Consider the following 13,455-nt stretch of genomic DNA (forward strand, 5'->3'; position numbering starts at 1 on the left):
ACATGTGGAATGAAGAGCCATATGAAGATGAACCTCAGATTCTAAAAAGTGACATGGAAGCTGCAAGAAGAGAACTTGGGAAAAATAAATTACCAGGAACAGATGATATTTCATTTGAACTGCTACAATACACACAGACAAAATGAACTCTAGTGTTAACCAGCATATGCCAACAAATATGGAAAACAAAATGGTGGCCAACAGATGGGAAATAATCAATACACATCTACAAAAAAGAAGACACAAAAGATTGAAACACTATAGGACCACAGCATTAATTTCTCATGCAAGCAAAACAATGTTCAAAATTCTACACCACAGAGTCCAGCCATACATGGAGAGAGAAATCCTAGAGGTGCAAGTGGGGTTCAGGAAAGAAAGAGGCACTAGGGACCACATTGCAAATGTACAATGGTTAATGGAGAGTACCAAGGAATTCCAAAAGAAAACCAGCATGTGTTTTATAGACTATAGCAAAGCCATTGACTACATAGTTTATGAAAAGCTATGGAATGCTCTTGAAGACATGGCAGTGCACCACATCTGATAGTCCTAATGAGAAATGTGTACATAGGACAAGAGACTATTGTTAGAACAGAATATGGAGGGACAGAATGGTTCCCAATTGGCAAAAGGCTTCATGTTCCAAAACTAGTTAATTTGCTTCAGAGTTACCAAATCAATAAACAATAAGGGACTTGAGACTTGCCCAGGCTAATCTATCTTGACTGGGTTAATAGAAATGCACTGAACATAATACAGTCTGGTGACAATAAGAGAGTTTTGTGTTAGCCAGCTTTACGTTTGGGCGGAAGACATTATTTGTGAATGAACCTAAAAACATTTGTTGTTGTTGTGTGCCTTCAAGCTGTTTAGAACTTATGGAGACCCTAAGGTGATGCTATCACTGGGGTTTCTTAGCAAGAATTGTTCAGAAGGGGTTTGCCTTTGCTTTCCTTTGAGGCTGAGAGAAAGTGACTTGCTCAAGGTTACTGAGTAGGTTTCCACAACTGAGTGGGAATTAAAGCCATGGTTTCCAGTCATAGTACAATAGTCAAACCACTACAACATGCTGACTCACCACTTTTTATAATGGTACTGTCTCCTTATAATGAATTAACTAGTCAAGCTCACCATCACAGTTACTCTCTGCTTAGACCGTAGGGAACGACTGTTGACTATTTTGAATGTTTCCATTTTTAGATGCCTTGCTCTTCAACCTTCCATTTCTGTAGCACAAATGGATAGATTGTTTGACACAGCATTAATATAAAACAAATGTTTAAATCCTGTAATGCTAACTTATGAGGAAAAATACAAGCAGCTGGAATTTTTCCACTGCACAATTGTTAAGGACCTTTTGCAGCAGCTGTTTCAAATAGATATTGTGATTAATGGGATAATTCAAGAACTAAAAACAGACCCATCGTCACATATGTCTCAAGGACCAGTTCTACAGGATGGCTAGTAAACTTTTTTACCCCCCCCCCAAATGCCTGCATAAGTACAGATGTTTTACTAAAAGAAAAAAGGTACACAATGGTGGTATTTGACTACCATGTAGCATTTAAATTGCAGACTGACCCACAAATATTCTGCTGATGAGTCTGGAAGTAATGCCACTAAGTTCAGTAGATTAACTTTCCAAAACTTTGCCACTAACACAAAAACTTGTCTCTCATTTTTTTTCTTCCTGATGTGACACATCTGTGCATCTCCTAATGCCCTTGTGATTTCAAGACGAATATGTATCCTAGATTCTTTTGATGAGTAGTTCTATCAAATCTTGCTTTTGCAGCTCTTTGCACCAGGCCAGTGGCTCTAGCTCACCTATCCGTGGCCAACATCTAACTTTCAATAGATCTCAGTGAGGTGATTTTCTCAACAAGGGAGCTGCCCTACTATGTACAAAACCCCGACCCAGAATGATGTAATCTAAAAATGATTTAGTGCTGGGTTCCCAGTGAACATGTGCTGTGCTATGGGCGAGAGGCAACCCCTCCTGGCCGAGCTCTGCTCTTGAGTTGAATGGATATTGGTACAGTATAATATGTGCCTCCATATTATATTGGTACAGTACAGTAGGTGTCTCCAAATATGCACTTCTGATCAAAATGTGGGTTTTTGTTGCACTTACTTTTATACTGGAGGCACAAAACCAATATAGAGTCTCATATTTGCTGTTCAACTGTGCATGAAGAAATGGAGAAGCCTTCTAGAATGTGCAGCTACTTATGACTTCTTTTCTGGGACCCAGAGAAACAGTTGAGTGGATTCTGGGATATCATTGGAAAATTCATGTGTGGGCAGAAATGTTCTCGGTAGTAATTATGACCAGTTTTAACACAAACCTCTCAACAGTAACCACAAATAAATGGATCACTAAACAATACAATGAGAATAGTTTGTAAACACATTTGGCTAGGAGAAATATGGCTCCCAAATTTATAATTTCATTAGCACTGCCATCTTCCTGAAAGCTTTTTGAGAAGAGCTAATATAAACTGGATGAATGACTTTTCCCTCAGGACAAACCCATCAGTCAACATTAATGAATTTCTTCAGCTTCTTCAAGAAAGGGACCATTCTGTCTTGTTGCATCATCCATCACAGAGTGTGGGCTTGGAGGGAGCTCATAGGCTAGCAGGGTCCAAGAATTTCCTTTACACAGGAAGGAACAAGAATCTATAACCCCAATCTTTGTGCTTGGCAAGGAATATAAGGCCTCTGATTGACTATGCCAGATACCAGATAAATATCTGGCCATTTTCCCTTGCCTGATCATCACAAGAATCCTATTTCCTGAAAAACAGGAAAATGCCTTCTGTACTGAAGCCTTGTCTCAATTCCAGACTAAAGAACCCGAGGCTGGAAAATACACACTGAAGGTAGATATCACTGCCCAAAGCACCAGAGAAAAACAGAAGTCATCCACATAATGAAGGATAGGCGGTTCCCCCACCATCACCTGGGACAGGATAATTTACCCTACTGAAAAGCAGTACATAGACTTTTCTCTTTTCAAACATCATCCTTAATGTTGACTTTTAAAATAGATACCCACAACATCTGGTGGTCTGGGTAGTCATGAGAAACTTGTAGCCATCATCTCCAGTCCTGCTTTTCCTCCAGCTTTGATATAGACAGGAGATGTATTGCTTTTGACATGGAGAGGCATATGGGAATATTGAGAACACTCTCTGCTTCAGAGCAGGCACAGAGCTTAGTGTCACTCTGTAATAGTTCTCCCAGTGTTGGACTTATAGCTTTAGTTCTGCTGGACATTAGAGATGCTCCAAAACAAGGTGGTGGTTAAGAAACCATGGTTTCCATTTATCTCTGAAAGTCAACTCTGATGCTTTGGGATTTCATAGAATCATAGAGTAGGAAGAGACCACAAGGGCCATCCAGTCCAACCCCCTGCTATGCAGGAAATCACAACCAGACAGATGGCCACCCAGCCTCTGTTTAAATACCTCCAAGGAAGGAGATTTCACCACACTCCAAGGGAGTGTGTTCCACTGTTAAACAGCTCTTACTGTCAAGAAGTTCTTCCCAATATTGAAGCAGAATCTCTTTTCCTGTAGCTTGCATCCATAGTTCCATGTTCTAGTCTCTGGAGCAGCAGAAAACAAGCTTGCTCTATCCTCAATGTGATACCCCTTCAAATACTTTAACAGAATGAAAACAAAAATAAACAAAATGTTTTGGTAGGTGATATATAGCTTAAAACTGTTCTCACATCCATGACTGCAATCATATTGGATTTGTGATGTTCATGCTTGACACACAGTGGATGTGAGTTGGGCGTGAGCCCATTCATTCGATGTGTAACTCAGTCTCTGGTATCTCAACTGGATGTGGCAAAAAGGACATCTTTCAAAGCCCTTGCAGATGGGCTGAGGATTTACTGATGGTTCCGTCCGGTCATCTATTCATCTCAGAGTGATCTATAGGTTATTGTTCAAATCATTAAGCAAGGGAAGTCCATGGTAGCTATTCTGCTTGGTTTTCAATGAGACACAGTCTCACCACTAAGGCAAAATTAGAACATGCTATCTCTTCCAAAATTACTAATGTATGTGACTATTGTCATATTTTTTTGAAAACTGAATGTTAATGAAAACTGCCGTGTAATTGCATATGTATAGACACATACAATATGCAATAATACTGCATGCCATCACATCAATCCTCTTGTTCTATAGCTACATGGACAAGAGCTGATTTTCAGCAGAACAAACAACAGCAGATGGAGAGGTGGCACTGTCTCACCCTTGTAAAAATCAGCCTCCTTCCAAGTAGTCTAGTTTACTGGCAGGCTTTCTCTGGATTCAGCCAGTAATCGGTTGTTCCAGAAAATACCACAAGAATTAAAGCATTATCACAGCCCACATGTATAATCAACGTATGTCCATAACATCTGTCTTTTATCTTTTAATAGTTGAGACTATGCCAAGTTTAAAAAATGGGGACAGGGTGGACAAATTATTTACAAGCTAGTTTCATGTTTTAGATTAACTTTTAAGAATCACAATTTGTGCTTCACTCTCCTGCCACAGCATCTGTTATCTTCCTTCCTGGCAGTATATATGAAACTCTTCCTATGAGATATTTCTTCTGCTCTCAGATTGGCACAAGGTGGAATCTGACATTCTAAAAATGTTTGTGAACAGATACTGAGGTTTTCCCTTCATTTCTACAATGATTAAGGAATTACAAGAAAAAGAGTTCAGAAGAACTTGGAAACTACAAGAACTGCAGATGCTATTGATTTCTTTTGTAAACCATCCCACTCATAAAATCTCATAAAGTAAATCTCAATCCTTTCCCTTTCCCCAGGAAGGCTTTCTTGCATAATATCACCCTTCAGAAGAAATTAAGCAGTTCATTTGGGCTGTATCAGGTTCCAGATGCATCACGTACTCCCACAAGTGCTCTCCACTTTCATAATGGGGAGACCCTGTCTATGCAACATCAGCAGAATTTAATAATGTAGTGTGTAACTGCAAAAAAACTAAACTGAACAACCCCCCCCAGCACATACACACTTTTAACATATGTCCTACATCTTTTACTTTTAAGGATTGTTGAATGTCTACCACCAACCAAACATGAACAAACAGATCTTATTTAAATGTATGGTGTATTTGAGACCATGAAAGTGTATAGTCAAATAGTACAATTATTTTTCTCTTTAACTAGGGAATTCTAGATAATTCATATAGAGTTTTAAATTCAACATTATAACTAATGATGAACAGCCTTTTTTGCAAGCATTCTCATGATAAAGCTGGATAATTAAGTAATACATTGTTTTGAGTAAATTTTGAAATTCTATGCACAGTGATTCTACATTTATGCAATAGCTGGCAATCCTAATACATATTTACCTGGGATTAGAGAGGGATGAGTCAGTTTTGCATTTTACAGTGTTCACGTTTTTTACCACCAACACAAACTCTTTGTTTTCACTTTTGCATCATTTTGCATATTTAAAAAAAAATACATATGAAATTGTGTAGTAATAAGTTCACACAAATGAAAATTTGTATACACATTTTGCACATGATTTCCCTAATATGTATAATTTCTGCAGGCAATTTCCTCTAGGGAACATATAATATGCGAACATTTTTAAATAGAGTGCTATTGCAAAATTCAGAGGCATATGAAAATCAAAGGATAATTGCATTGAGGTTCATGATTTAGGTCAACCTGTATTAAAATGCGAACCACACAAATTTTTTCTTACATCCCTGCTTGGAACTAAGTCCCACTGACCTTAATGGAACTTATTTCTAAGGAGATGTGAATAAACTTGTATTGTTCTTTCTCAAATATGTGTTTGTCAGGGTTCCAAAGTGAGTGAAGATGAAGTAATGTAAGGGATACTGCTTAGTGTATGTAAGGGACATTGCTGAGTATAGCAATGCACATTTGGGACAACAATAATCACTGATTATGTTTAAAAACTTAAGCTACATTTTGAAAAAATACATTTAAGACTATTTTTTGAAAGCAAACTTCAAACTTCAAGTACTTTGGAAGCCAACATTTGCCAACAGCATACAGACAGTATTTGTAAGTACTGCCAATTACTAAATTTGCATAAACAGGTGCAGCCTTTGTGTTCAGTTTTGGATTTCTTATGTTAGCTAAGCTATGGAAATATCTGTCTCACAATTTTCTAATAGCAAACAAAACTCCTTGGAAAGAAATGTGGCCAATACCAACAGTTTTCATTAAAATATGATTTTGAAACTTGAGTGATTCTGACACAAAATCTGTGTCTGACACTTGACATTTGAGAATTTTTACAGAAGCAGTGTAGAAATATATTTTCCCTAGAAAAGCCAAATCTTGGAAGCAGGATGCTATGCAAGGGACCCTTGAGTAATATAATAGTTATTAATTTACTTGGTACTATATTATAATGGTAAAATGAATGTTCTGCTAAATAAAAATACATTAACTCTTTCAAAAACACAGTGTGATAGAAGGTTTACAAAATCTCTGCTTTTGTGTAATAGCTTATGCATTTTCTATAGCCTTCTAGCAGTCTGAAATCCCTACTCAGCCATGTTTTCTGGATGGGCCTGTACAACTTGCTGTCCATCAGCCTAATGTGTGCCAAGGTGTTGCTGTGAAGATTAAGCTAGATAATATATCTTAATCATTCACTTGTGCTGCTATTCCCTAAAAATAGACCAGGAACAAAGTTTAAATCCTCTGACTGTGGATTAGTGAACTATAAAAGGGTTGTGCACAAATCTTCAAACCACAGTCCCCATCCTAATTCCCAACACAAGGTAATATATTTGAATAGCTTTATTTGTGATTGTGATTAGAGATATCATTAAAAAATGACAGGATATCCTGAACCAAAATTACAGTGCTGGGAATGAAATATCTTCTAATACCACCAAAGGAACAGAGGGTACTAGGAGAAATTTTGACTTGTCAGTTTTGATTTCAAGGAAACATTCTGAAATATTTCATATTTTGTCTCCACTAAATACTGGACAACCACCTAGTGAGGTATTTGAAAAGCTAAACATCTGATCTCTCTTCTATATTAATGATTTAGGATGCTTGCCACAGCCAGAAACATTTTAAAACTTCATTTATGTTCTTACTCTGAGAAAGCTGTACATGCAGATGGACATCCAGTTGGTCAGCATCTTCTCAACCACAGACTCTGTCCTCCTCAGCATAAGCTTGGGATTTTTAGAGGCAGAGGCGTCAATGAGATCCACCAAGAGGTCCTTCATAATACTGGTATAGTACTCCAGTTTCCCATGCAGTGCAATGGTAAGCAAAGAAGCTAGGTTGCATCTGAAGGAAGAGTTAACAGAAGATACTGAGATTGATGGAACAAGATGGGATTCATCAATCAACATGAGAGAAATTAAAACCATGGTAACATTCCAGATTGTTTTCACAAAGCCTCTCAAAAGTGTTGAAGTTTCAAGCCATTTGTATCACAGCTGTGCATAATCACATTGTATTATGCCACCCTTCGATGGAAATGGATGCCAATCGTTCAACGAAGAAATCCTCCCTGCTATTCTGGCACTCTCAGTAATAATAGAGAAGGTTAACACCTGCAAGTTGAAAAACAGCATAACTTTCTTCTAAGAAGAATAATAATAATAAAAAAGGAACAACAGTGTGAAGACTTGATGTTTTGGTAGATATGGCATTTTGTTATAGAGCCCTTGAAATGCTATGGTACCAGTTCTGTACTGTACATTAAAACTTTTTTAAAAGACACACACAACTATTTCAGTTCTTCCCATCTTTTCATGCTCCATTAGACAATCTTAGTTGTCATTTTTTGGCTTTTTAAAAGGGTATTTCTTATAGTACAATTAAGGAAAATATATTGCATCTCTTGCTTACCGTTAGAGACATTCAAAGAATGTACTTCAGTGCTCTTTAATGTTGTTTTATTAACACTAACACCACTGAGGTCACTTGGCTAGTGACTCTAGAGAAAGTGTAAATAACTACTAAAAAGGCCTTAATACCACTTGCTGTAGAAATGGTACAGCACAGACAGGATGCAAATAAATTTTTAAAACATTATTTAAACCAGATTATTTGTTTTGCAATGGCGGAGAAGGGATCGTGCCCTCCAAGAATATTGATCATATCCTCCCCCCTTTCCCATATCCCATGATTCTTGTATGTGGAGGAAAAATATAATATTTTCTTCTACTGGAAGTGTGGATTAGCTTGTCTCTAGAAGGTAGTATTTGTATGATATGTTTAAGGCAAAATATTAACAATTTCCTAGTGTCTTTCTCTTTCAGTAATCAGAATGTTCCGAATTACATATGCATCAGGTTTTGGTGGAAGTAATTTTTGTAGCAGTTCTGAAAATCCTATGAGTGACAATTGTTTCTTATATATGAGTCATAAGAATTATATACATAGTTATAAAGAACTATATACGTAGTTATAAATACTTGTTTCTTGCAACAAAATCCAGAATCAGCAGTCAGCAGCTGATTTAGTTAGTTATACCGCTAACCTCTCTTGTTCTTTACAAAATCTGAACAGGTTTGCAACCGTCTTTAAAATATTGAGCTGCTCTAAGGCTTTTCTTTTTAAAAAAAAGCATCTGGAAGCATTCAGTCCTTGATAAACACAGATCTCCGGATCAGAAAAATAGAGAGCAATTGCTCAGACAAAATTATATAAAGCCGAAAGACAGTGCAGAATCCATCCAGGTTTTTCAGGAGAAATAAAAGTGTAGTCCAGTTTGTCCCAATCTCAAAAATAAGAAGTTTACACTGAAATCTCAGAAGAGTCTTACCTGTCTCTGACAGCAAAGTCTTTCTGCTGCTCAAGGGCGTGGACAAAAACAATGAGAAAGTGCTTGTTGTTGAGCAAAGTGGAAAATAATGCAATTCCTTCTTCCATATTGGGTCTACAGTTTTCAGGTATCTAAGACAAAACCAGCAATGTGGATGAGAAAGGCATACTTCTTTCCCCTCTTATTACTCTCTTTTAAAGTGGCCTGTCATTCTATTTTAATATTATATACAGCTGTTGTTTAACTGCCTTGAGTTGACTTTGACTCACAGCGATCTTGTGAATGAGACACCTCCAAGTCCCCCTGTCCTCAACCGCTCTGCTCAGGTCCTGTAGGTTCAGGCCTGTGGCCTCCCTTACTGAGTCCAACCACTTGGCATATGATCTCCCTCTCTTCTATTGCCTTCTACCTTTCCCAGCATTATTGTCTTTTCTAATGATTCATGCCTTCTCATTATGTAGCCTAAGGTACAACAGTCATCTTAGGGATCATTCCAAAAGGCCAGAACAGAATAGATTGTTTCTGAGGGGAGGGACAAATGGCAGAGGGATGGTTTTTTGTTGTTGTTTTAAATAATTTTTTTAAAAAACTAGTGTGTCCCCTGTCTTCCTCCTCCTGAGTCCCCCGACCTTGCCTTCATGCCTGCCGGCTTTGCCCCCCCCGCCGGCCTCCTTGCTGTCCCTGCCGGCCTTGGCTGTCTTCCCCCCGCCAGCTTGTGCTCCATCCCTCATCCCCAGCTTGAAGTGGCACAAACTATAAATGGGGATGAAAAATAAAAAACAATTCAACTGGCATAAAAAAGATCCCCCTTTACAGCAAGAATGAGAAATCTTTTGAAATTGGGTACAGACATGGAGCAGAGCTGAATCACAACCCATGTTATTTTGCCAGTGGGAATGACCTACTAGTTTCTAGGGACAGTTCAAGCTTCATCTGTTCAAGAACTCATTTGTTTATCTTACTGGCCATCCATGGTGCTGAAGAAACCATGGATAGCCAAAAAGACAAACAGATCCTTGAACAAGTCTTGGAAGCCAAAATGATCAAATTGAGGCTCTTGTCCTTTGGCCACATCATAAGCATGACTTATTAGAAAAGACGATAATGCTAGGAAAGGGGGAAGGCAGTAGAAAGGGAGGAACACCACACACCAGATGAATAGATTGAATCAGGGAGATTACAGGAATGAATTTACAGGACCTAAGCAGCGGAGGATAGGGGAGCTTGGAGATATCTCATCCACAGGGTTGACATGAGTCAGAGTCTACTTAAGGGCAATTAACAAGTTAACAAATTAGTGGTGATCTATACCTAAACCAGGCCCAGTTCTCTAGCTGAAGATAATTGCTCAAGACATTAAGTACAGTATGATGAACCTAAGGATATAGGATATAAAATCAGTCAGTAGAGGTAAATGTCATGAATAAATGAAGAAACAAAATTTATTTCCACCCCTATCTGGAGCCAAACTTGATTGGTAAACCCATCTTTCCTTTTCTACTACCATAAACACATTTTATTTCTCATGAATACTTGAGACACTATAATAAAGTGATCTATACTATAGTTCCATGTGCTAGCATTAGTTAATCTGGTTTTACTTGAGAACTACTTACTTTCCATTCCCCCAAAAGCAATGGGTGAGTTTCTTGGACCTGTGATCCCATCTGTGTATTGAGATGCTGAGAAGGCAGAATGTAACGCTCCTCATAGAGCGAGGAACACTGAAAAATAAAAAAAATAAAAATCACAAAACAAAACAAAAAATAACAAAAACAGAAAACATATCTAAAATATATTTTGTTACTTGCTAAAGAGCATGTTGGAATTATTTACGTCTTCTCTACGTCCTGTACCAACAAAGCATCATTGTTTAAGAGTGGTAAGAAGAGATGTCATAATGACTTGCGGCCACTCACAAGTAAGAAATAATTTGGTGTGTTTTATGGAAGCTCTCTTAGCAAGAGGCTTCTGAATGAACAAATACAAGAACTTAAAGGGGAGACATGCATTTTGGGAGAAACAAGGCATTCACAGTACTGAAGTTATGAACTAGCTAATCTGACATTTTTGACTCCTCAGTTAAGGGGGAATTATTCAGGAATAAGCCACGGTCAGTGGTTAATGGCTATCTGTATCTTCCTAGGTGAAAGCAGGAAACTATTTTATTCTCTTACAGAAAGGGTAAAGTTTTGTGTAACCTGCAAGTCTACTGGTTTTGAGTGTGTATACCTAAAGATGGGTAGCCAGGACAGAATAGGGATTTTGTTGGTGCACCGCTCACACTACTGCTCAACAGTCTCTCTTTCTGAGCTAGCTGAGATGGTCTTGGGGTTGGGGTTGGAGTCCCATGGCTACTAGTGCGGGGGGACTTCAACATCCACACTGAGACTGCCCTTTTAGGAGTGGCTCAGGAGTTCATGGCCTCCAGGACAACCATTGGTCTGTCCCAAGTGGTATCTGGTCCTGCACATGCTGCTCGGCACACTCTGGACCTTGTTTTCTGTGCTGGGTGGGGTGACAGTGATCTTGATGTGGAGGAACTTCCCATTGTTCCATTATCATGGGAAAATCATTATCTGGTCAGGTTTAGAGTTCCTGGGATTTGGAGCCTCTGCAGGGGTGGGGAACTAATTAGGATGGTCTGCCCCAGGAGGCTGATGGATCTGGATGGATTCCTGAGGGCTCTTAAGGAGTTTCCTGTCACCTCAGCAGATGATTCTGTTGAAGCTCTGGCCAACCTTTGGAATGGGGAAATGGCCAGGGCAGTGGACACAATTGCTCCTGAACATTACTTCTTATAGAGTGCAGCCAAACCAGCCTCCTGATTCTCCAGGGGATTAGCAGTGATGAAGTGAGTGAGACAGAGATGTTTATCACACTATGCTCTTAAAGAGGTACTATTCCAGTGTGACTCCTCTAGCTGCCTCCTGTTGCATGCTGGGATTGGCAGTTTTAAGGAGGGGTATTTAGAATTCTCAGGCAGAGAAGTTCAGCTCCTTAAAACTGCCAATCCCAGCATGCAACAGGAGGCTGCTAGAGGAGTCACACTGGAATAGTAGCTCTTTAAGAGCATAGTGTGATAAACATCAGAGACTATAATGACATTTGGTGGAAGAATTGAAGCAAATCTGACTGAACATGGGCTAGAGCCTATCTGAATGCTTACTCTGTGACAATGTGGCTAGCAAAGAAATTATTTATTTATTTTGCTGCCAGCAGTGCATCTGCAGGGAGTCATCCAGCAGAGCCATTCCAAGTGGTCAGGGATCTCTTGCACACACTCTCTCAAGCAGAAAATACAGATCACATGGCACCTCGCTGTGAAGAATTTGCACATCACTTTGCAGATAAACTCATTAAGCTCTGCTCTGACTTGGATGGTGTAGTTGATTACAGTGCCTATGGATGGAACCTTGGTGCCTGTTTGTCCAGTGTCAATGGATACTTAACAATTTGTGCAGCCTGATGATGTGGACATGATCCTTGGAGAGATGAGAACCATCACATGTCTGTTAGACCCTTGTCCTTCTTGGCTTATCAAACTGGCCAAGACTTGCTTAGTGGGTAAAAGGGGTAGTCAATGACTCCCTACAACGGCAGCATTCCAACTTGCCTAAAAGAGGTAGTTGTGTGGCCTTAGTAGAAAAAGCCCTATATCCCATTATAGTGGATAATTATCAGCCAGTGTCCAACCTATTATTCTTTGGCAAAGTAATGGATGTGTGGTAGTTTCCCAACTCCAGGGGTTTCTCGATGGAATGGATTATCTAGATTCATTTCAATCTGGTTTCAGGCTTGATTGTGGAACAGAGTCAGCCTTGGTAGCTTTGGTGGATGACCTAACCAGGGAACTGGACAGGAGGAATGTGTCCTTGTTAATCCTGCTGGACCTCTCAGTGGCTTTCAATACCATTGACCATGATAACTTTCTGGGTCACCTCCCTGGGATGAGATTTGGAGGTACTGTATTGCAGTGGCTCCATTCCTTCCTGGAAGGGCGAACTCAGAGGGTGGTGCTGGAGAATCCTGCTCGACCCCCTGGCCATTGGCCTGTGGGGTCCCTCAGAGTTCTGTGTTGCTCTCTATGCTATTTAACATATACATGAAACCACTGGGAGAGGTCATCCCGAGTTTTGAGGTGACATGCCACCAGCTCTACTACTCCTTTCCATCCCAATCTAAAGAGGCTGTTCTGGTCCTAAACCAGTGTCTGTCATCAGTAATGGACGGGATGAGGGAAAAACAAGTTGAAATTTAATTCAGACAAGACAGAGGTACTCCTGGTCAACTGGAAGGCAGATCAGGAAATAGGGAAACAGCCTGTGTTAGATGGGGTTACACTCCTGCTAAAGATGCAGGTTCGCAGTTTGGTGTGTGTGCCCAGGAGGCAAAAGCTGAGTGAGCAGAAGGAGTGGTCATTGTCTCACTAAATACCTCACTAAAACAAGACTGAATTCCATTATGCCTAAAGAAGGCAATTATAAGACCACTGTTGAAAAAGTACCCCCGCCCATACCAATACTACCGCTTTGGACAACTATTGACAAATTTCCAATATTCTATTTCTGAGTTAAGTACTGGAGCATATGGTGGCAATCCAGTTCCAAGGATATCTGGATGAAATGGAT

General features: G+C 39.4%; 1 protein-coding gene across 2 annotated transcripts in view; it reads right to left on the reverse strand.

Annotated features, from left to right (window-relative positions):
- Nucleotides 1–13,455, reverse strand: part of PLXND1 (plexin D1) — a 226,404-nt gene that overhangs the window by 48,380 nt on the left and 164,569 nt on the right. For both annotated transcript variants that reach the window (XM_042451226.1, XM_042451225.1), the window contains exons 23-25: nucleotides 10,441–10,548; nucleotides 8,825–8,955; nucleotides 7,140–7,338 (exon numbers count right to left, since the gene is read on the reverse strand). In XM_042451226.1, coding sequence (XP_042307160.1) covers nucleotides 7,140–7,338; nucleotides 8,825–8,955; nucleotides 10,441–10,548 — 438 coding nt within the window. The remainder of the gene's footprint in view (nucleotides 1–7,139; nucleotides 7,339–8,824; nucleotides 8,956–10,440; nucleotides 10,549–13,455) is intronic.

Source organism: Sceloporus undulatus, chromosome 2 (assembly GCF_019175285.1).
Source record: "Sceloporus undulatus isolate JIND9_A2432 ecotype Alabama chromosome 2, SceUnd_v1.1, whole genome shotgun sequence".
In the NCBI taxonomy this organism is placed as follows: Eukaryota; Metazoa; Chordata; class Lepidosauria; order Squamata; family Phrynosomatidae; genus Sceloporus; species Sceloporus undulatus.